Raw genomic sequence first — 26,134 nt, 5'->3', positions numbered from 1 at the left:
GTAGAGACAGGGTTTCACCATGTTGGCCAGGCTAGTCTTGAACTCCTGACCTTATGATCCACCCGCCTTGGCCTCCCAAAGCACTGGGATTACAGGCATGAGCCACCAAGCCCTACCTGAATGCCTGCTTTTTGAAAAACATGTGTATATATTGTTTGGAGATTTGTCCTTGACCAAATCTCATGTAGGATTATAATTTCCATTGCTGGAGGTGGTGCTTGGTGGGAAGTGTTTGTACCATTGAGGGTGAAACTCTCCTGGTTTGGTGCTGTCTTGGTGATAGTGAGTTCTTGTAAGATCTGGCTCTTTCAAAGTGTATGGCACCACCCCCACCTGACTCTTTCTTGCTTGCTCCTGCTTTTCCCTTGTGAGAAATCTTTTGCCCCTTTACTTTCTGCCATGATTGTAAACTTCCTCAGGCCTCCCTAAACGCTGAGAAGATGCCAGCACCATGCTTCCTGTAAAGCCTGCAGAACTGAGCTTCCTGTAAAGCCTGCAGAACCGATTAAGCCCCTTTTCTTTATATATTACCCCAATTTCTCATATTTCCTTATAGCAGTGCAAGAATGGCCTAACACAGAAAATCTGGACTAGCAGCGGGGCATTGCTATAAAGATAATCTGAAAATCTGGAAGCAGCTTTGGAACTGGTTAATGGGTTGGCAGAATTTGTAGGGCTCAGATAAAGACAGGAAAATGAGAGAATATTTGGAATTTCTTAGAGACTAAATCGTTGTGATCAAAATGCAGACAGTGATATGGATAGTAAAATCCACGCTGCCAAGGTCTCAGATGAAAATGAGGAACTTTTGAGAACTGGAGCAAAGGTCATGTGTGTTATGCCTTAGCAGAAAGCTTGACTGCATTGTGTTCATTCCCTAGGGACCTGTGGAAGCTTGAACTAAAGATGGCTATATAGGATAACTGGCAGAGGAAATTTCTAAGCAGCCAAGTTTTCAAGATGTTGGCTGGCTGCTTCTAACAGCCCATGGTCAGATGTTGGAGCAAAGGCATGATTTAGGGTTGAAATTTATATTGAAACAGGAAGCAAAGCATAAAAGTTTGGAAAATTTTCAGCCTAGCCATGTAGCAAGAAAAAGCTTCTAAAGGAGAGGAATTCAAGTTGTCTGTGGAGTAACCACTCGCTAGAGATATTAACTAAAAAGGAGCCAGTGCTATTATCCAAGACAATGGGGAAAGGCCTTGAAGACATTTCAGGGACCTTTGTAGCAGCAATTTCCAAAATAAAAGGGATTCCATCCTTAGGTTCAAGTAGGTCAGAGGCTAACAGGAAACTAAGCATATTGAAATGTCATAGCTAGAAATAAATTATAAATTCATTTTTAGGATGTTTACAACTTTCTCTGGAAATGCAGTTAAAATTATTTAGCTTTCTCTATCAAAAGTAACTCCAGAAAGAATGTCAATTTGACATTTAAGCTAATTGTGTGAGTAAATAAACTTTTTATAAGAGTAATATTAAATTATTCCAAAGTTTTAAGTATGACTGAGTGTTAATTTTGCATCTTAAAAAGATTTTGTAAGATGGTTGTTTGGGAAGGTGTTTATTAAAATTTATGGGAGGTTATTGGTAAGCTAAGTTCTTGTGCTAGGCTCCAAAAGAACAAACTAAAATGGAGCCATTCATCCTAAGGTGCCATGTAACCAAACTGAAACTGTTGTTTATCTGACTTCCAAGAAATCAGGAGAGAGATTATAGCTTAATCCAGGTCAATTTCAGCTTATGGGATAAGAAAGTCCCCTCTGCTTTAACATTTGCAGGAAAAAGTAACTTAAAGTCACCTAATGTTAACCAATCCACTTTTTCATGTCATACTGTTTCCTTGTTTCTACTAAAGATACCTTATAAAAACTGCTTTTTAAATTTTTATGAAGTTCAAATTTTCCTTATGGATCATGATTTGTTTGCATGTAAAATAACTCTTAGTATAGTTCTAGGTCTCCAAAAGTTTTGTTTTCTTCAAAAAGTTCCATAACTTTAGCTTTACATTTATACTCATGATTTAACTTTTTGACTTTCTGTTTTGAATTAGTTTCATATTCATGAGACATTTCAAAGAAATGCACAAAAAGTTCTGTGTACCCTTTACTGAACCTCCTGTATGTTAACATTTTGCCTAACTATACTATAATACAAAAATCATAAAATTAACATTGATTCAATTCACAGAGGTTTGCCACATTTCACCAGCTATACATGATCTTATGCTGGCATGTGTGTTCTTGCGACATGATCACATGTGTAGTAACATATAACTATAATCACATTAAGATACAGAACTATATTATATACACAAGACTTTCTGGTGCCTTCCCCTTTTATAGACATACACATGACACTCTCACATTATTCCTAGTTCCTGACAATCATCAATGTTTTTCCTATACTGATTTTTTTAAATTTCAACAACTTTAGATAAATCCAATCACACAGTATGTCAGCTTTTGAAACTGGCTTTTTTTTAGTTAGTATATGTCATATTATGGATTTACTCTGCTTTCGGTAACCATTCACCCACTGGAGAGCATTGAAGTCATTTCTAGTTTTTCATTATTATGAATTAAAGTATAATGAACATTTGAATTTAAGTTTCTGAGAGAACATAATTTTCATTTATTGGAGATAAATGTCCAAGTGTAAACTGTACTTCTTTTAAGGTAACTTAATTACAACAAAAGGCAGGAAAGGATACCGTCAAAATCATTGGAGATTGTGGTAGTAAACAATTAAGAAAAGACTGGTAGATATATTTAAAAAAAATAAATTATACACCAGATAGATGTTTAAGAAAGACAACCAAAGAAAGAGGTCACTACGGGTAGTTCTTCCAGGGTTAGAGGGAATGAATAAGTTTCAAGGACTAGGTTCAAAGATTATGCCTGCAAAAGCACTTGGATTTAATTGATCAGACTATGGAGCAATTTATGCTCCAAGTCATGTTGAAAAAGTTAAGCAATCAGTCTGCAACTGGTAAATAGCTGGGCGTGACAAAGGCAGAAGCATATGGCTTAACAGAGAAAAATCACAAAAAGGGTGTCAAAAAGGGTCTTGACAATGGTCATTGTCATCACAAGGTGACCGTGTACATCCTAAGCATCATAAGTCTGTACACTTTTAGGAGCAACATCAAAAGTTTCACATTACAAGGAAGACATATCAATAAAATTGTCCAGCCAAATTACCAAACAAATCCATTGGGGAGGATTAGAATCCAGAGGAAAAAAACAGAAGGTACAATCCATATACCCTCCAAAAATATTAGGCAATAAAAACTGCAGAAATATTTGGCCTAAGTTAGACTTAGCAGACAAAGATTTCAAATCAGCTATTATAAATACAAAAAACTAAAGGAAATCATGGATTAAAAAAGGGAAAAATGATGACAATGTTTCATCAAATATAGAATAACAATAAAATGAAATTATTAAAAAGGTAATAGAATGACTCAGCAATATATTTGAATTGGAAGAAGTTCAGTTAATTTAATAGATTAATAGATATTATTCAAGAGGAAGAACAAAAAGAAAAATTACTTAAAAATATAAATAGAGCTTTACATAATTGTAGAATACCATTAAGTATACCAGGATACATCTAGTGGAATACCAGAAAGAATAGAGATGTAAAGGAGCAAAAATAAAAATCTATATCTATATCTAGTCAAAATAGTGAAAGATAAGGAGAGTAAGACAAAAACAATTCACTAATACTAAAAACATTCAGTAAGATTTTCTCAGCTTATCTCCCATCAGGAACGTGGAGGCTAAAAGACAATAGGTGACATATCCAAAATGTTAAACAGCTACTGCCAACTACAAACCTTATGGCCAGCAAGACTATATCTCAAGGATGATTGTCTAATAGAAATATTTAAGAATTTGGGAGAATTACTAGTTGTTTCTTACAAGAAACAACAACAAAAAATATTCTTGAGACTGAAGCAAATCCCAAGACAGTAATTATAGAATAACAATAAATGAAATTATTTTTATTTCATGAATAAATTATTTTATTTAACATGAAGAAGCAAAGAACTTTAATAAAGGCAACTATGTGCATAAGTGTATTCTTTAAAAGGACAGTATAGACACACTTTGGTTTCTGTGTCCAGCACGAGCAGAGTTTGGAAGTTGCCATTTCATCATTCTATAATAACAACAAATAAAAATCTGAACAAACTGAAAATTAACACTCTTCTTAGATCGGTTAGAGAATTGCAATCACAAGACAAACAGCTATTTCCCAAACTAGAGACAGATAGGTGGATATAACTAATTATAATTTACCAGAGCAGAAATTTATGAGCAGAAACTTCCATGGGAACCAGTACTAGGGTAGAAAAACCTAAACTATAACTGAAGAATAGAAGCTCAGTGTGGACAAGTCTGAGAGTCAACAACTCTATGGGGCCTACTTTCAGTCCATATTATTTGTGTCTGCCTCCAGGAGCCTATCAGGTTCTCACAGTGACAATCAGAGAAAACTATTCTTATTCTTCTAGAATTAAGAGAGAGGAAAAGAAGCCAGTCTGAAATATGTCCGGAGCATTGCGTTCTTCTTAACAAGGGCTGCCCTCAAGAGAAACTCTTTCATCAGGACCTAAGCTGCTGGGGTTTTAGCAGAGCCTCATTGACCTGGGCGAACTCAACCCTCTCTTGCTTTTCATGTGGGAGAAGGAAAGTTTCTCACTTCAGCCCCACTCTATCATCATGTAAAGGCGTAGGAAAAACTCAGAAGTAGGAATGAAGGACATAGGTTCACTAAAAGACTGAAACCTAATCATAGAACTGCAAAATGCTTTCCATCCCCAACACCTTTCCAGCACAATCTATTTAGCACAGTTTCTTTAACATAGAATATCATGCCCAGCATTCAACAAAAAATCATGAGCAATACTAAAAGACAAAAACACAGTTTGAAGAGGCAAAGTAAGCATCAGAACCAGATTCAGACATGGTAGAGGTGTTGGAATTATGAGATTTGCAGGGCATAATAATTTGATTAATATGCAAAGAGTTTTATCAGAAAAAGTAGATAGCATGCAAGAAGAAATGGACAATGTCATCAGAAAGATTCAAAATCTAAGAAATAATTTAAATAATACACTTTAGGATTCAAAAACATCATTATAGAAATGAAGCCCCTCTTGGGGTCAGTAGTAGACTGGACACAGCTGAGGAAGGAAACAGTGAGCTTGAGAATACGTCAATAGAAATGTCCAAAACTGAGTATCTAAGAAGAGAATACTGAAAAAAAGAAAGCCAGTATCCAAGAACTGTGGAAGAACTACAAAGGGAGTAATATACGCATGATGGTAATGCCAGAAGGAAAAGCAAAATAAAACAGAATTATTTGAAGCAATAATGGCTGATAATTTCACAAAGCTGCTATCAGACACCAACTCACAGATGTAGCAAACTCAGAAAACATTAAGCAGATTAGATGTCAAAAAATAATGACTAGGTATATCATATTCAAACTGCAGAAAATCAGAAGCAAAGAACAAATCTTGAAAGAATATAAAGGAAAAGAATTTTACCTATAGAGGCTCAAATAAAGAATTACTTCCAACTTCTCTTCAGTCAACAAAGAAACAAGACAGTAGGGTAAAAAATTTGGTATTCCGAGAAGACACACACACACACACACACACACACGCGCGCGCACACACACGCGCACACACGCACACACACGCGCACACACACACACACACACACACATTCTCTCTCTCTCTCTCTTTCTATGTCTCTCTCTCTCCAGAATTATCCACCCTGTGAAATTATCCTTTGAAAATTAAAGAGAAATAGACATTTTCTCATACAAACAAAAATTGAAAAATTTTTTTTGTCAGTAGACCTCCCTTTCTAGGAATAAAATAGTTTCAGAAAAGGATTGTGACCAACAGTATCAGATACTGCTAGGTTAAGAGAAATGTTCAAAAGTAGTAGTCAAATTTGACCAAAAACACAGTATAGGTTTTTTTTGTAATGCTAGCATATGTATTCTTTACTCTTCACTTAGATGTCATTTTCATGATCATAAATTCTGAACTCAGAATGATAATCCCAGCCGAAGTTTACATGTACTAGACACTATAATATAAACTAAAAAATGAATTGTGTCTCTATATACTAATAATGAACTATCTAAAAAGGAAATTAAAAAACCAATCCCATTTACAATAGCATCAGAAAGAGTAAAATGGTGTAAACTTTACCAATCTAGTAAAAAATTGGCACATGAAGCCCATAAAAATTAATGAAGAAATTAAAATACACATGAATAAATTAAAAGCATATACACTGTTTAAGGATTGAAAGAAAAAAGTTAAAATGTCCATATTACCCAAAGTGATGTACAGTTTTATTGCAATCTCTATCAAAATTTCTATGGCATTTTTCACAGGTATAGGAAAAAACTCTGACATTAAGAAGAAACCATCAAAGATATGAAATAGCGAAAGCAATCTTAAGCAAAAAGAACAAAGCTGGAGGTATTATACTTCCTGATTTCAAATTATATTACAAAGCTACAGCAATCAAAATAGTAAAGCACTGGCATAAAAAAGACCCATATATCAATGGGACAGAATAGAGGACAGAACTAAACCCCTGAATACATGGTCAACACATTTTTGATAAGGAGATAAGGAATATACAATGTGGAAAGGATAGTCTCTTTAATAAATGCTGGTGAATAAACTGAATATTCACATGTAAAAGCATGAAAGTGGACATCACACACATAAATCACATAAAGATGGACAAAACACTTAAATGTAAAGCCTGAATCTATAACACTTCTCGCAGAAAATAGTGAGAAAGCTCCTTGCCATTGGCCTGGGCAATGATTTTCTTGGGTATGTCACCAAAAGCACATGCAACAGAAGCAGAAATAAAGTGATTAAATTAAACAAAAATGTTTTGCATAGCAAAAAAAAAAAAAAAAGAAATAAAAAGGCAGCCTATAGAATGAGACAAAGTATTTGCAAACTATATATTTGATAACGTATTAATATCAAAACTATGTTTGGGAGGCCATACGCCATGACTCTTGTCAGTAATCCTAGCATTTTGAGGGGCTGAGATGGGAGAACTGCTTGAGCTTAAGGGTTTGAGACAAGCCTAGGCAACATACAGAGACACTCTCTCTACAAATATATATATTTGTATATATAAAGATAATAAAATAATAAGTACAACCAACACCAACGTATAATTAGATCTAACTAAAAGAGCACTTGAAATAATGTACCAACTGTATTCTTTTCTGACCTGCATGCTCATCAGGAAAAGTTCTAGAACATTCAGAATTTTGGATTGCCCGGTTATAATAACAAACTATTGAAAAACAAAATTATAAAGATACCAGTTACATTAGATCTAAAATAGTATATTTAGAAATTAATACAACAAATGTTGCATAACATGCATGACACTGGTTAATGACTAGGATAATTTAAGGTAATATATTAATTCTATATCATGTTTACCGCTTATATTCTGTATTCTCTCTGTTGGATAATTTCCTTATTTCATTTCTCTTAAAGATCACAATGATGAAAATTATGAAAAATGGCAGAAAAATGTAGAAACTCAGAATAAACCAGTTGTTCCACTGTTTATTGTAGCTTTTTTCAGTAGAAAATTCATCTAGAAATGAATCATATCTTAAATTAGTGGGGAGTTAGTGGATATTTAAATAAATTTACATTTTTTCACTTTAATGGTATATATGTGTTTATGTAATAATTTAAGTTTTAATGTCTTGCAAGCTGATAGGAAAAAATAGAACGTTTAAGTTCGTAAATGCAAACTACAGTGCCATATTTTTCATAGATTTTCTATTTGTTTACACATATTTATTTAAATATTAATCTGCTATATACATGTTTAGAATGCTGTTTGCTGCATTCAACTTATTTGCAACATCAATAATTTAAAAGTTAATACAGTAATAGTTATATTACTTACATTATTAAACATGTCATTAAGATTAAGTTACAATTTTTAAAAATGTATACTTTGAGAAACCATCATCCCATTCGCTTGCTAAATCAGTTTCTTTCCTCAGAGAAAACCAATTTTAAATGATTAACTTCTCTCCATCTAGTGTTTTTATTCTATACATGTAAAGAAAATTCATATTTATACCTATACTTGTATCTGCATCTATATCTATGCATCTATGCATAACATGTGCATCTGTGTGTATATGTGTATGTGTATATCTTTCCACTCATTGACATTCTATAAGCATATTATTTCCTTTGGGTTGTTTTTATACTTAAAAAATTGACATATCATATAATTCTGAAAACTATACAATATACAAATATATTAGCAAAGTTAGCAATGAGTTAACTAAATGAATGTGCACATACCCACTCTCCAGGTCTCAGAAAACTGTCTTTTGATTTTCACTATAGACAAAGTCTATATAATGATAAAAGATTCAATGTACTAGAAAGGTGTGACATCTGAACACCCAACATCTGAGCACATAAGTACATAAAACAAACAATTACTGAACTAGAGGAAGGAATAGATAGCAATACAATGATGGTAGGAGACTTCAACTGTGACATGTTCAATAATGTAAAAGAACATCTCAAAAGAAGATCAATAGGAAAGCAGAGAATTTGAATCATACTAAACACCAAATGGACCTAACATACACACACGGAATATTCCACTCAACATCAGCAGAACGCATATTGCTTTCAAGTTCCCACAGTTCTTTCTCCAGGATAAATCAAATGTTAGATCATGAAAATAAAAGTTAACAAATTTTTAAAAGATTGAAATCAGAGTAGGTATCTTCTCAGATCACAAGGGATGAAACTAAACAATCAATTGCAGAAGGAAAACTGGAAGATTTACGGTATGAGGGAATTAAACAATACACTAGTGAACAATCTTTGTGTGAAAGAAGAAATCAAAATGGAAATTAAATACCTCAAGACAACTGAATATGAATATGCAACATGCCAAAAATTATTGGCTGCAGCAAAAGTGGCACTAACAGGGAGGTTCATGGTGATTAACGTTTGCATTTTAAAAAAGAGAGAGAAAGATTTCAAATAAACTACCTAACATTACACTTCAAGGAACTAGAAAAAGAAAAATGAACTTAGCCCAAAATTAGTAGAAGAAAAAAAATTATAAGTATTAGAGCAGAAGTAAATGAAATAGAAAATAGAAAACAAACAAAGATCAGTGAAACTAAGAGGTGTTTTTAAAATGGTAAAAAAAAAATCAATAAAACATCTAAAAAATAGAGAGAAAATGCAAATAAAATAGGAATGAAAGGAGAGACATAAAAACTGAAAAATTATGAGACATTCATGAGAGATTTTGATCTGTAGTTTTCCTCGCTTGTGAAGTCTCCTGGTTTTGCTATTGGGGGTGATGCTGGTACCATAGGATGAGTCAGGAAGTAGCACCTCTGCTTCAATGTCCCTAAAGGTATTGCAGAGAACTAGTGTAATTTCTTACTTAAATGATTGGTCATATTTACTGGTGACTATATCTGGGCCTGAGAGCTTATTTAATAGAAGGTTTTTAATTATTGATTTAATTCTGTTTGTACATGTAGGCCCATTAGGATTATCTGTTTCATCTTGTGTGAGTTTTGTTTTGTGTCTTTTAATTAATTTTTTTAATGACGACTATAAAATTTGTGAGTATATAGTTATTCACAATATTTCTCTGTTATCACTTACATGTTCATTTGATCAGCACTTAGCTTTCTTTCATTTTCAGACTAATAAGTTATGTCTTTTTTTCCATTTTTCTTAGTATGGCCAGAGGTTAATCAACATAATTTACCTTTTTTTTTTTTTTTAAAAAAAGATGGAGTTTCACCATGATGGCCAGGCTGGTCTTGAATGCCTGATCTCAGGTGATCCACCCACCTAGGCCTCCCAAAGTGCTAGGATTATAAGTGTGAGCCACCACGCCCGGCCTATAATTGACATTTTCAAATAACCAGTCTTTCATTGATTTTCCTTTATTGATTTGCTAATTTTTTTTTCCTATTTTATTGATTTTTATTGTACTGTTTTCCTTGTTTACTTTGGATTTAGTTTAACTTTCTTTCCCTAGTTTGCTAAGATGAAAGCTTCAATTTCTGACTTTAGATATGATACATGCATTCAATGCTATAAATTTTTTCTGTAAGTTTTGCTTTTGATGAATCCCACAAATTTTGGTAAGTTGTATTTCATTTTTATTCAGTTCAAAATGATTTTAAACTTTCTCTTGAGACTATTTTAACCCATGTGTTATTTGTGAATTTGTTATTTAATCTCCAAGTATTTCAGGGCTTTACGGTTCTCTTTTTATTACTGATTTCTAGTTCAATTTCATTTTGGTTTCAGAATATACAGAGTAGAATTTCGTTGCTTTAGACTTGTTAAGGTACACTAAGACAGAGAATTTGATCTACAATAAAGGATATTCTATGTGGTCTTGAGAATAATGGTTAGTCTGGTCTTATTGCATGGAATATTTTTTAAATATAACTGGATCAAGTTGATTGATCATTGTATTAAGGTCAATTATATACAGTAAGTCCTCACCTAACCTTGTCTGCAAGTTCTTGGAAAATGTAACTTTAAGTGAAACAATATGAGCAGGTCCTCAAGGAAAAAATCTTTTTTTTCAACAACGTTTCATTATAACATTGATGAGAAAAAGATGATTTCATTGTATATAGTTTCATTTCAAGTCAGTTTTGAAGAACTTGACGATATTGAGGACTTCCTATACTTACTGATTTTCTGTATGTTGTTGTGTCAGTTACTAATAGAAAGTAGTTATATTAGTCAACTATAATGGTGGATTTTTATATTTATCCTAGAAGTTCTTTCAGATTTTGCCTCATTTGTTTTGACACTGGTGATACATACACACACACACACGCACACACACACACTATTTTGTTTTCTTTAAGACTTGCTCCCCATATTATTATAAAATATCCCTCTTTATTCTATATGTTTGATTGCTTTGATGTTGACTTCATCTGAAATTACTACAGATTATCAAGCTTTCTATTAATTAGTATTATCATGGTATATCTTTCTCCCATCTCTTTACTTTTAATTTACCTGTGTCTTTACATTTAATGTGTGTTTCTTGTAGACAACATAGAGTGTGGTCTTGTTTATTAATTTTTTTCTAATACACTATGACAGTCTCTAAATGTCTTTTAAATGATTTATTTAGAATATTAACATTGAAAGTGATTGTTGATATATTTGAATTAATACCTATTGCTTTATTGTTTTAGCCCTTTCTATTTGTTGCCATTTAAAAAAATCTTTTATCTTGCGCTTTTTTTTTAATTGGCTTTCTCTGATTTTAATTGACCATTTTACATTATTTCATTTTCTCTTTATGTTATATTCATTATAAATTTTTATGTATGTGTGCTTGGCCCAGTGTTTAGTGCCCTGACTTTGTCCTGTTTGGAGTTCATTAAGCTTCTTGGATTTGTATATTTATAATTTTCATAAAATTTTGAAAGTTTTAAGTCATCATGTCTTCAAATACTTTTTCGCTTTCTTTCTTTCATTACTCTCTCTGTATGGTACTCACAAAATGAGAATGTTGTTCCACTTGATAGTGGTCTTCAGGTCTCTTGGGCCCTAATGAAATCTCTCCATTCTTTTGCTTTCTGGCCTCAGATTCAACCATTTCAATTGTTCGGCCTACAAGTTTACTGTTTCTTTTTTCTCTCTGCTCAAATTCACTTTTAAACCCTTGTAGTGAATTCTTTTACTTATTGTACTATTGAGCTCTAGAATTTATTCAGTTACATTTAATAATTTCTATGTCTACTGATATTCTCATTTTGTCCATACGTGTTTTTCTTGATTTCTTTAGTTCTTTGCCCATGTTTTCCTTTAGGTGTTTGAGTACATTTTAAAGCCTTTGTAAGTCTGAAATTTGGGCTTCTATGGGATAATTTCTGTCAATTAATTTTGTTCCTGTGAATAGGTCGTGCTTTCCTTTTTCTTTTTAAGCCTTGTGATTTTCATTGTTGAAAATTAGCTATTTGACTGTTATAACTAGGAAACTTTGATTATCTCCCTGTCTGCCCTACTCAGGGTTTGCCAGTTTCTTGACTTCTGAAGACTTCATTAGTATATTTTTTTAGTGTCTTACCAGGGTATTTTTGTAAAGACTGTATCTTTTGGCTTTATGGTCTGATTCCCAGAGCTTTTGTTCAGGTAATGTTTTGACAGGGATTTTTTGAAAAACAGGGGCTAAATTTTAACGCTAATAGTAAGTACATAGACAAAAAGCAAAGGAAACGATACAAACAAAATAACCTCTATTCGGCGCAGGCTGAGTCCTGCACTGAGCACTTGTTTACACTGAGCCAGACTTTCACTGAGCCTAGAAATTAGCCTCAGGTGACAGCTCATTATCTTCTTAGATATTTTCTAGCATGAATCTTTCAATAATCATGCATCTGCCTTTCTAAATTTCTCCATATATCCATGTAGTTTTGAATTTCCTTATTAAATTCCTAGTTATTTCCTGGTCTGTCATTTGTTCTCAGCGTACCTATCCTATCAGCCTAGTAGTGCAGTTAGTCCTCCATGTTCTCCTGACAACATAATTGCCGATGTAATCAACAATACTCCAACAAATCTAATAATTCCCTTTTTCTTCTCACCCCACCCTGAAGCAGCAAAATTAATGGCTTTTACATACAGCTTCATCCTAGTTGAACTACCATGTTGATAAAGTTAGGTCAGGCTAGTCTAAGGTAAGACATCAGTCTAAGGTAAAGAAGCCTGTTAGCAGAAGTAGTTTTCAACAACAAAGGTTGTTAACGTGCAGCCATGTAAACAGAAGTAGTTTTCATGAACAAAGTTTATTTATATTTAACACGTTTAAGGTTCACTTAGCTTCTTGGATGCAAGTACTGACTTTCTTCAATTTATTGGGAAAATTGGGGGTCGTTATTTTTTCAAATGTCTTTTCTGTATACTCTCTCTTTCTCATATTTATCTGAATCACCCATTAAACATGTACAAGAAAAATTTATGTTGTCTTAGAAACATGCAACTCATTTCATCTATTTCCCCTTTCTCAAATGTCAGAATTGTTTACTCATTGACAAACACTTCATACAATTTTCTAGAATTATTCTGTCACAGCCAAAAAAGAAAATCCTTATGGCTGCTCACTTTAATCTCTTTTTTTCAGAGATTATTAATAATCTCAGAGATGTTTCTGAAAGACTATTGCCTACAGAAGTTATCTCCAGTGTTTTTATCTCATCTCATTCTACACAATTGTATCATCCCATGAGTTACTTTATCTAAACAACCTATAAACTAAGTATGACTATTCCCCAGTGCTCCTAATGATACCACTATCAAATGATATTGTCAAATTAATTTTCCCACAGATAACTAAACTTCCATATATCCAAACTTAAATGCATTATCTTCATGCTCTGTTCATCCTCTGATAATTTCATACAAATTTTTATAACTGTCCATATATAAAACACATCGATCATCATGCCTTTATTCATTGTTATTCACAAAAATTGATAACTATGTAGCAACTTTTTTTTCCTTTTATTGTCTACTTTGGGACCTTAAGTTAAGGTTACTGATTTCTCAGCAATTTGCATTCCTTAAGACTCATATAACCAAACCCATTTCCCACATTGCTGCTTGGGTGGACTTTATAAAATGTGAATCTCGATTTTGTTGCCTCACCAGAAACCCAATAACATGTTAGTGGAGGAAATGTATGAATGAATGAACAGCTGAATCAATAAGTAGTTTATGATATTGACAGGGACAGGGGCAGAAAAATTCTAGGCAGAAAAGTTAGTAGGCCCTAACTAAGGCCGACTCTCAAGCTGATAAGCTTGAGGCTGCAGCCGAAAGTGAGAACTTTTCCCAGTTGAATGTTGCCTATTCCTAAACCACCCATATCACCATCCCACCACCATCCTGTGCCTATAAAGACCCCAGACTCAGCTGGCAGAGAGGAGAAGCAGCTGGACATCAGAGAGTGTGGCTAGACATTGAAGAGAAGTGATTTGACTTCAGAAGGAAGCTTGATGGCATAACTTTAGAGAAGAATCTGGCCAGAGACAGCTGGACTTCAGGGGAAGATTATCTTCTCACTTTGGCCCCCTTTCAGCTGCCCTTTCCACTGAAAGCCACTTTCATCAGCAATAAAATCCCCTACATTTACCATATTTCAATTCATTCACATGACTTCATTTTTACTGGACACTAGACAAGAGCTCAGGAGCCATGAGTGTGGATGCAAAAGGCTGTCACACTGGCACTTTGCCCTTGCTAGTGGAGAGCAACCACCTCACATGAAAAGGCAGCGGGTCCACTTAGCTGTTCATACCTAAGCTGTCTGCAGATGGTAGAACTGAAGAAGCATGGCAACATGCCCTCTGGAGCTTCAAGGGTCACTGGAATCCCTCCAGATGCTGCTGCAGGGCCCGCACCAAGTTTGCTTCTGTCGATGCTCAAAGTGTTCCCCCTGGCTCCTACCTGTGCTCTCTCTCCTTCAAGGTTGGAATACATCAGGTCCCAGTGAGTGGATTTTGTCCCTGCTGGCACTGAATCAGCCAGCTGGTTCCAGTGCTTATGTACTCCAGTTCTCGTCCCATTCACTCACACACTCCCTCCTGCAAGGAGTTGAGAACTGCAGGTTGCATAAATGAGGCACCCCTGACACAAGTCCTATGAAGGTGTCAGGGAAATATCCTGCTTCAATATTGCCTTCATTTATAGAAACAAGTTAAGTATAAATATGTTTGCCATCACTCAAAATGTGATTGATTTACTGTTATTTCTTTAAAAACATGCATTTATATTTTGCCATGTTTTTCCAAAGTTGATTGAGTATGTAAACACTGTATGGTACAGAGAATAAACACTGTATGGTACAGATAAAAATATCTGATTAATATTGTGTAAGATTACCATAGTCATTCCCCCTTATCTATAGTTTTGGTTGCACAGTAACAACCATGGTCCACCACTGTCTGAAAATATTAAATGAAAAATTCCAGTAACCAACAATTCATAAGTTTTAAACTGCATGCTGTTCTGGGTGACATGATTAAATCCTCCATCATTCCTTTCTGCCTCACTAGGACCTGAATCATTCCCAGGTCCAACAAATTCATGCCGTATATGCTACCTGGCCATTAGTCACTTACTCATCTTAATTATCAGGTTGATTTTTATGCCATTACAGTGCTTTGTTCAAATCACCCTTATTTTACTTCATAATGATCTTAAAGGGCAAGATTAGTGATGCCATCAATTTATATATGCCAAAGAGAAGTCAAAATTTCTTTCCTTAAGGAAAAGGGTGAATACTCTTGACTTAATGAGGAAAATATATTAATACATGCATATTACAAATATATGTAAGTAAAATAAGTATATGTATATTTACAAATGTATATGTATATTTACAAATATTTTAATATTTAAACAAACGTATATGTATATTTACAAATACCAACATTTACAAAATATACATACATACATATTTTCCTCAATAAGAAAAATTCATTGCTAAGATCTGTAGTTAAAACAAATCTTCAATCTGTAAAATTGTAAAGAATGAGAAAGTAATCTGTATTAATTTTGCTGATGCATCTAAAGCTACAAAAGTTAGGACTACAGTGGATGATAAATGCTTAGTTAAGACAGAAAAGACATTAAATTTATGAGAAGACATAAACAGAAAATGTGTTCTGATTAACAGCAACATGTTGCACCAGAAAACATTTGAACCTGTAAAAATACTTAAGCATGGAATTCCCTGAAATACATAAGCCATTTATTGCAAGTAAGAGATGGTTACATAGATTCAGGGATAGATTTGGACTGAAAAATATAAAAATTACTGGACAGGCTGTGTCTGCTGGTGAAAAAGCAGCTGCCACATTTCCAGCAGAGTTGATGTTAATCACGGAGAAATGACATCATCCAAAGCAAGTTATCAATGGTATTGAAATCAGTCTTCTGGAAAAAGATGACCAATAGAACTTACAGTAATGGAAGTGCAAAGGAGGCGCCAGGGCATAAAACGTGGAAGGACAGTTAGTTATTGTTGTTACTGTGCCTAATTGAGGAATTAAACTTTATCATAGATATGTATATGTAGGAAAAAACATAGTACGTTTAGAGCCTGGCACTATCTACAGTTTCAGGCATCCACTGTGGGTTTTAGAATGTATTCCCCACAAATAAGAAGGGACTACTGCAATGTAAATGAAGCCACCATTCAGAATAACTTAGATTTCTTCAATTTGTTTTACGTAAAACGACCTTCTATTTTTCTTTGGAAAATAAATTTCCACTTACCAGATTTCTGAAACTTTCCATCATCAATACTACCCCCTGGGGAACCAATCTGGAATTTACAATCTGGAGGTCTATGTCCAGGGAAGCATTGACAATTACCAAAATTATTACAGATCTGAAACAGAAAAATACAGAAATAGTTTGAGTCAGTCATCTTAGTCTTTGTATCTGATGTAAATACCTACATTTCATAGAATAATTATTTTTTCTTAAGATTATTATGGCTATATAATATGAGAATTAGATTATAAAAAGTAGTAAAAATTTTGACAGCCTGATGGCCAGATGGCAAAATACCTACATGAAAGTTTATTTCTGGCCTCTGTACATTGACTATTTTTAATGTCTTCCTCAATCATCTTTAAAAAATAAGATTTAATAAAGTTGAAGCCTTCATATTTATAGAGGTTAAAGTTTTTTAAATAACTGTTTTCTTATTTAGTAATTTGGAAATATTTGTTGTCACTATTTGGACATTTTCATTTCTTTTTTTTTTTCTTTTTGTGACTGAGTCTCACCCTGTGGCCTAGGCTGGAGTTTAGTGACACAATCTTGGCTCACTCACTACAGCCTCTGCTTCCCAGGTTCCAGTGATTCTCCAGCCTTGGCCTCCTATGTAGCTGAGATTACCCCACACGCCTGGCTAATTTTTCTATTTTTAGTAGAGACGCCATTTCACCATGTTGTCTAGGCTGGTCTCAAACTCCTGACCTCAGGGTGCCCACCTCAGCCTCCCAAAGTGTTAAGATTACAGACATGAGCCACTGTGCCCAGCCCATTTGGACATTTTCTATTCATGCACTCCAATGTCTATACAAAATACTGTGATAAAAGAAACATCAGCTGACTCAGTCACTTTAATTCTTTATCCTAGCCCCTTTTTAATATTTGACATTATTGGTCAATGATGTGCATTTCATTTTTAAGTGAATATATTTTCCAAAATAAAGTAACATACATGCAAAGCAAATATTAAAAATCAACAATCAATTCGAACTTTATGATGAGCTTGCATTGCTAAAAGTTAATATTTGACAATGTTTCTATATTATTCATGCTTTTTGTATTAATATTTCAATTAGTATTAATTTTCATTTTTAAAACTAAACGAATACATATTTTGCAAAATTCAAACAATAAAAGTGTATAGAACTCAAATTCCTCAGTAACTAATTAAGTCCCATTTCCAACTGCTAAAGATGTTGTGTTTCATTCATATGTATCAAATGAATTTATAAATACATATACCCACATCCACAAACTCAAATAAACACACATCAATAGATTTTTGCCAAATAATATTCATAACAATATACTATGAGCTTATTCTCATATCACGTTTTTAAAAATAGACTCATAATGTTCAATAGTGTGAGTATTCCCTATAATTTTCCTAAAGTTATTGTGTCCTGTCCATTTATACTCATTTTGCTAAGTTGTTTATACAGTTTATTGAAATTGATTACCTCTTTTCTATATATCAAAAGAGATTTCAATAAAGTGAGTTTGAATTATAGCCCTGAATTCATGAAGTAGTGTTCTATTTTATATGTACATGTTTTTGTTGTTGAATATTTAGTGTACAATATTTTAATATAAAGGATTTAAATTAGAATAAGAATATCATATATGCATTTTTTTTTGAAAGGGAGTCTTGCTTTGTTGCCCAGGCTGGTCTTGAACTCCTGGGTTCAAGTAATCCTCCTGCATCAGCTTCCAAAATTGCTAGGATTACAGGTGTGATCCAGGGCATCTGGCCTTATGCATCCTTTTTAACTTATGCCACAACTGTATCCTCTTCTGAATTAATTTACATTTATTTAAATACCTGAATACAACAAAAGATCTCATTGTTTTATTTTACTAACTTCAAAAGAAATGGTCAACAAGAGCAAAGCTATACCAAATAAATAATACAATTTAAAAAAATAAAGAAAAATTTGATATTTTGGAGAATATGTCATAATTGGCTGTCAAATAGGAAAAAAAAACAGAGAAGAACAAACCTTAGACACTTGCTGGCAATAACTCTAAGAACACACATGCACAAAAGGTAGTCTTATCATATTCTGTACAGCGTAAAGAGTCTAAATATAGCATCAGATCCTCCCTGATAAGACTAAAAGCAACAGTATATAGTACAACAGAGTTTCAAAGTTTGAAGGTAAATCAAAATATGATAATTCTTAGACAAAAAAAGTGTCATTTATGTAGAAGACCATCATTTTCACATTTTGATATCAAGATCTCTGAATGCATTTTTCTCACATGTATATTTTTCTATATATTTTGACAAGGTGTTATTCCAGTACCCTACCCCTCCAATGAAAGTACAAGGACATGATAGAACACTTGACGTAGGATAGCAAATTTAAATATATTACACTTTTAACTGCAGCATAATTTAAAAAACAGAATTAACATAATGCATATAATCCCTTATAATACCAGGAACTTCAAGTCCAAAATTGCCAAAAAAAAAACCCAAATGTTAGAGGTTTAAGACAAAGGGTATGTACAAGTGCAAAAATGGTCACTCCTTAATTGGATGTGCAAGGAGAAATAAGTTTTATTTAAGGTTGGCCTAGAAATAGACAAATGAAAAGGAAACAAATGTTTAAATTCCTAGGTAACTAGGGTCCCTAGGGCCAAAACAGAAGTCACAATATAGAATTTTCTTTGTATTAGGGCAAGTCATGGCAAGATAAAAAATCAAAAATGACTTATAAAAAATAAAAAGTATGTTGAATTTTATCAAAAGTTTTTTCTGCATCTTTTGAGATAATCATGACTTTTTGTCTTTAGTTCTTTTATGTGATGAATCACATTTATTGATTTCCGTATGTTGAACCAACCTTGCATCCTAAGGATGAAGACTATTTGATTGTGGTGGATAAGCTTTTTTGATGTGCTGCTGAATTTGGTTGGCCAGTATTTTGTTGAGGATTTTAACATCAATATTCATGCAAGATATAGGCCTGAAATTTTTGTTTTTTGTTGTATCTCTGCCATATTTTGGTGTCAGCATGATGCTTGCCTCATAGAATGAGTTCCTTTTCAACTTTTTGGGATAGTTTCAGTGAAAATGGTATTAGCTCTTCTTTGCACCTCAGATAGAATTCAACTGTGAATCTATCTAATTCTGGGCTTTTTTTTTTTCTGGTTGGTAGGCTATTTATTACTGCTTCAATTTCAGAATTTGTTATTGGTCTGCTTAGTGATTCAATTTCTTCTTGGTTCAGTCTTGGGAGAGTGTATGTGTCCAGGAATTTATCCATTTTTTTCTAGATTTTCTACTTTATGTGCCTAGAGGTGTTTATAATATTCTCTGATGGTTATTTGTATTTCTGTGTTGTCACTAGCAATACCCCGTTTATCATTTCTGATTGTGTGTATTTGAATCTTCTCTTTTTTCTTCTTGGTTAGTATAGCTAGCAGTCTATTTATCTTATAATTTTTTTCAAAAAATAAACTCCTTGATTGGTTAATCTTTTGAATGTTTTTGGGTGTGTCTCAATTTCCTTCAGAAAAGATTTCTGATGAAATTCAACATCCCTTCATGTTAAAAACTCTCAGTAAACTGGGTATTGAAGGAACATACCTCATAACAAAAACAAGCAATGGGAAAACGATACTCTATTCAATAAATGGTGCTGAGATAACCGGCTAGCCATATGCAGAAAACTGAAACTGAACCCTTTCCTTACGCCATACACAAAAATCAACTTAAGATGGACTAAAGACATAAAAGTAAAATCGAAAACTATAAAAACCTTGGAATACACCTTAGGCAAACTCATTTAGGACATAGGCACTCATGAAGATTTCATGACGCAGATGCTGAAAGCAGTTGGAACAAAGCAAAAATTGACAAATGGGATATTATTAAAGAGCTTCTGTACAGCAAAAGAAGCTATCAACAGAGTAAAAAGACAACGTATAGAATGTGAGAAAATATTTACAAACTATGATTCTGACAAAAGTCTAACATCCAGATTTGATAAGGAGCTTAAACAAATTTAAAAAAAAAAAAAAAAAATAAAAAAGCAAATTAATTAAAAAAAAAAAAAAAAAATTAAAGAGTAGACAAATAATATGAACAGAAAGTTTTCAAAAAGAGACACAAATGCAGCCAACAGTCATATGAAAAAAAAAAAAAGTCTGGCATCACTGATTGCTAAAGAAATTAAAATAAAGACCACAATGAGATACCATCTCATGCCAGTCAGAATGGCTATTATTAAAAAGTAAAAAGAAGAAAACAGATACTGGAGAGGTTGTAGAGAAAAAGAAATGCTTATTGGCGGGAGTGTTATTTAGTTCAGCCGTTGTGGAAGATAGTGTGGCGATTCCTCAAAGACCTAAAGACAGAAATCCCATTCAACCCAGCAATCCTATTTCTGGGTATATATCCAAAGGAATAGAACTCATGCGATTATAAAAACACATGCATGCATATGCACATTGCAGCACTATTCACAATAGCAAAGACAAGGAATCAACCTAAGTGCCCATCAAGGATACACTTAATAAACAAAATGTGCTACATACACACCATGGAATACTATGCACCTAAAAAAAGAAAGAGATCATGTCCTTTGCCAGGACATGGATGGAGCTGGAGGCCATTATCCTTGGCCAACAAACACAGGAACAGAAAACCAAATACTATTCATTCTCACATATAAGTGGGAGCTAAATGATGACAAAACATGGACACATAGAGGGGAATGACACACAATGGGGCCCACCTGAGTGCAGAGATTGGGAAGGGAAGTGGATCAGAAAAAATAACTAATGAATACTAGGCTTCTGTATCAGAAATCCCCATGACACGTGTTTACCAACCTGCACATCCTTGCACATGTGCCCTTGAACTTAAAGTAAAGGCTAAAAATTAATTCATAATTAATTTAAAAATAAAAAAAATGTTTAAATGTGAAATATAAGAAATAAGGAGCATATAATGTAAGGAACAGCAGCTAGCATCTTAATTAATAAAATGCAAAGATTATCACAATGTATTAATAAGTGAAAATTAGGAAATAAAACAATATGTATATCAGCAAATACAAGCAAAAATATATCACAATGAGCATATCAAAAATAAGAACAATAAGCTATATCAGAAATATGTATATTTTTAGAAAAAAATTAAAAGATGGATAAAATGACTGATTTTTATATAAAATATAAATAAACCACACTTGCATTGGAATAAATTTTAACTCATATGGGTCAATAATTGGTAGGGAAAAAAGTTAAAAATATAATCAATTATCTACAACTTATATGAACAGCAGGTCCAAATTATTAGTTTTGAGCAAAAATTTTGGAAGCAAATATATTTACATCACTTAACCTTCTCAATATCATATAAATAAAATATACAAAGTGTCCCAAATCACTCTATAATCCAAATTTTTCATGTCATATTACACTCAGAAATTAATGTTTATAATATCCCAATTAGGTAAATAAAAAGAGCATGGGATAACTTATTTTTAGTAAATATCCATTGGATTACATAATTGTATAAGAAGATAAACTGCAAAATATTGGGACACATATTTACTATTATATTTACCTAAAAGTTCTACATATAAGAAAAAATTTCATTGAGAAAATTGCTTTGTAAATGTTCTCATATTAAATTTTGTGTTTACTTTGTCACACACATCCCGACTAAGAAATATTAATAATAAGCTCTGCAAAATCCTGAATGAGAAAACTGTTTACACAAGTGATTATAAAATGAAATTACTGTACATCCATTTAAAATTTGTGATAATTAAAATTATTTTAAGCTTCAACAGCATTCTTTGTTATTTATTGATAAATTTAATGTTAAAATTTCTTGTGATTATGTGATTTTTTTAAAAATCAATTTTCAATGTCATTTTCCAAGCAATGCTATTTCTTTGATTTCTAGAATACACAAGCACTTTTAGAAAAATCACATCGTAGGTAATTTAAATGTTATCAAAGTGGAAAAAGTCACACACAGAAAGAATATTCTGGCCAATTCAGTCCCCCATTTCACATTGTTTTACACCCTATACTCTCTGAGTTTTTAGAAAATATGTTTCTCTGTCACCTTCCTGTCTCTCTTGTTCACATACATAATACAATTAATTTCTGAGAAAAATGCACAGGTTGTTGTGTACTTCTTCAGATATCCTTAGCTCATTGGGAAAGATCAGAAATTTCAAGATTTTTCTTATCATCAATGCTGCCTATGAGGCCATAGGCTCCCATTATCACATTCTGCTCTGCTTTGTCACTCCTTGAAGATCCTTGGATGGGCTTCTCACTGCAACAATATTTATTCTATGTCTAATCTCATTACCTGTGGGCCATCAGACTCAATATCTTGTGGCATACTTGTATTCAATTGGCAGTATAAATGTGGTCCAGTTATTAGATAAATAACTATGATTTATAAGTATTGCATTTTTTTATATCAAGATCATAAAACATCTCATATTAGCACAAAAATTCTACATACCAGTATACTTAAGAACACAAATTCTTATATATCATACATAATATTAACACATCTGACTGTGTAATATTAAAAAATAATAAATCAAAACTAAAGAGAATTTATCCTAGAAATTAAAAGATAATTCAGTTTTAGGAAATTAACTACTATGATTCACTGAAGTAAGATATTAATAGAAAAAAAACACATGATATAATTAGACATAAAAAATAAATCAATAAAATTGAAGTCTTTCTTCATAAATTTTTTAGCAACTTAAGTAAATATTGGAAACTTCTGGGAACCTAGAATGAATATCATGTACATTATTAAACTTTAGAATACTTCAACATGCAATAACTAAGCTGAAAAACTATAAAAAACAAGTGAAACTGGAAAGCTCTTTAAGGAATGATAATTTCAAACCAATGATTGTCCCTTTTTCAAAGAGGCATTTTCCAGTTGGGCACATTTAGAAGTGTTAACTCCAGATTGACAGTAGTAAGGGCAATTTTTAGTAGACAAACAGCAGAATTATTATCATTTTCTTGAAATGTGGGGTTTGGAAAATGGAGTTGTGAAGGGCTACAACATACAACCATTATCTCCCTAAATTGGAACCCTTGTGCTTTCATTGTTGGCGGCACTGTGGCAAGGAATATGGTACTTCCAAAAAAAAAAATTGAAAATAGAATTATCATATGCTCCAGAAATTCTTCTGGGTATATACCCAGAAGGACTGAAATGAAAACAGGGACTTGAACAGGTATTTGTATACCAATGTTCATAGCAATATTATTTACAACAGCTAGAAGGTAGAGGCAAATTAAACATCCATTGACAAATGATGGATGAAAAATATGTGACATACACATAAAATTACATATTTTTCAGCTTAAAAATAATACAATTTTGCTATATTATATAACATGGATGAACTTCTAAAATATCATTCTAAGTGAAATAAGCTAGACACAAGGAAAAATATTGTATAACACCAATTATATGAGGTATCTAGAGTAGTCAATTCATAGAAACCTCAAGTAGAATAGTGGTTACCAGGGGCTGGGGGAAGGGGATAATGGGGAATTTATTTTTAAAAAACAGGCAAAACATTAGGACACTTCAACATAGAAGATATGCATATTTAAAATAAGAGTAATAAAAGATGCTTAGCATCATATGTCATTAGAGACCTGCAAATGAAAACAACATTGAATTACTACTAAACAATAGAGACCTGCAAATTAAAACATTAGAGACCTGCAAATTAAAACAACATTGAATTGCCACTAAACAATAATTAGAATGCTTAAAACACCAATTGCTGAAAACACCAAATGCTGGTGAGGATGCCAAGCAACAAGAACTTTCATTCATTGTTGGCGAGAATGAAAAGTGGCACACCCACTTCGAAAGACAATTGAATAATTTTCTTCAAAACTAAACAAACATGCTGCTATTATATCACTCAATAGTTATGTTCTTTGGTATTTACCCAACTGATTTAAAAACTTAAGTCCACACCAAAACCTGTAAATGAATGTTTATAGCAACATTATTCACAATTGCCCAGAACCGAAAATAAAGAAACCCACATTGTCCTTTAATAGATGAATGATCAAACACACTGTAATACATCTGTACAGTGGAATATTATTCAATGATAAAAGCAAATAAACCATAAAGCCATGAAAAGACATGGAGGACTCTTAACAAATATTACTAAGAGACAGTAAAAAGATCATGGGCTTCTAGGAGTTTATGGAAAGGGATGAAGAGCTAAATATGTGGATCGCGGGGCATTCTTAGGACAGTGAAACTATTGTGTATGATACTGTAATAATGGAAACATATTTTTAAGACCCATATACTTTTTAAGACCCGTATATTTTTAGGACTCACAGAACACACAAAAAGAGTTAAATGCGATGTAAACTATAGACTGTAATTAATAATAATGTATAAATAGTAGCACAGGAATCATAGTGCAACACTCTAACAAAAGATGTACTATAATAGCGCCAACGGGGAGGGAGAGGGAAAAGAGAAATGGTAGTTCACTGTACTTGATGCTTGTTTTTATGTAAACCAAACATTGATCTGAAAAATGTCTGCTAATATTTTAAAAGCAACTATAGAAAATATATCATGAAGAAGCACCATCAAAATAGCATAACCTTGATACAAAATCAGAAACATTAAGTACAAGATATAAAACAATCAAATTCATGAGATAGAAACATTAATATCAAATAAAATACTCAAAAATGGAAAAAAGGCAGATCATGGTTGGTTTTATTCTGGAAATCAAAGTTGGTTTACTATTTTAACAATCAATAAACATATTTGTACATTAACAGATTAAAAAGGAAAATCATAAAGTCAATAAATGCTCAGAAAAGTCTTTGATAAAATTTAACATTTATCCATAATAGAAAACACTTGGACTAGAAATAAAAGTATTATTTGAAATTGAAAATTGTCATTAAAAATATTCTATAAATATCATAGTAAAGTGTGAAGTCTTGAAATTTTTCTTTCATAATAAGGACAAGGCAAGAATATCCACAACTTATATGGCAACTTGCATAAAAGTCTAAATTTAATATTCTGTTATTTTCTTAACTTCTTGATATTGATGCTTAGATTACTAGTTTTCAGACTAATAAATTATAAATGTCTATGGCAACCAATGAAAGTATATCATTAATAAAAAGAGAACAACACTATTATAATTAACAACATTTCATGAATAATGGCATTTCACCTACATGCTAATAAAATTGATCTAGAGTGATAAATGATAATGCTGTCTATTGAGATGTCGTTAGAGTCTATGCAAATTTGCCTAGATTCAGTAAGATTTCTATTAACTTATAATTATGTTTGTAAGTAGTTTTTCTTTTTAAACATTTTAACTACAAAATATAACACATTTATATATAAATTAAAATAAATACGGAAGCTATACCTTATGTATTTCCTTTATGAATGTAATATTTCATAGTAAGAGGTTTTATCAAAAAAATCTAAAAAGTAGACGTAAAACAATGACTGAATGTAAATAATAATATATTAAGAAAACAATTGTGTGCCCAATGAAACATGGTAGCAAAAATTGACAATGTATAATTTTGTGTTGAGATATTATAAAAAAAAAATAAGGCTGAAGAACTAAAATATAACAGAGGTAGTAAAAAATTCAAGCCAAAATTATAATCACAGAAAGGAAAAAAAAACAC

At 32.5% G+C, this 26,134-nt stretch overlaps 1 protein-coding gene across 3 annotated transcripts in view; it reads right to left on the bottom strand.

Moving 5' to 3' along the window:
- The window catches only part of ADAM18 (ADAM metallopeptidase domain 18), a 112,782-nt gene that overhangs the window by 1,985 nt on the left and 84,663 nt on the right, over window positions 1-26,134 (bottom strand). For 2 of the 3 annotated variants that reach the window (XM_037741425.1, XM_017537021.2), the window contains 2 exons: window positions 16,406-16,520; window positions 7,514-7,673 (listed from right to left, as the gene is read on the bottom strand). In XM_037741425.1, the coding sequence (XP_037597353.1) occupies window positions 7,514-7,673; window positions 16,406-16,520 (275 nt within the window). Of the gene's footprint in view, window positions 1-62; window positions 67-7,141; window positions 7,156-7,513; window positions 7,674-16,405; window positions 16,521-26,134 lie in introns of those variants that run through there. The other variant, XR_001827664.1, reaches the window with a different exon arrangement.

This window comes from Cebus imitator, unplaced genomic scaffold (genome assembly GCF_001604975.1).
Source record: "Cebus imitator isolate Cc_AM_T3 unplaced genomic scaffold, Cebus_imitator-1.0 Scaffold5, whole genome shotgun sequence".
In the NCBI taxonomy this organism is placed as follows: domain Eukaryota; kingdom Metazoa; phylum Chordata; class Mammalia; order Primates; family Cebidae; genus Cebus; species Cebus imitator.
This window is presented reverse-complemented; position numbering and strand designations above follow the sequence as displayed.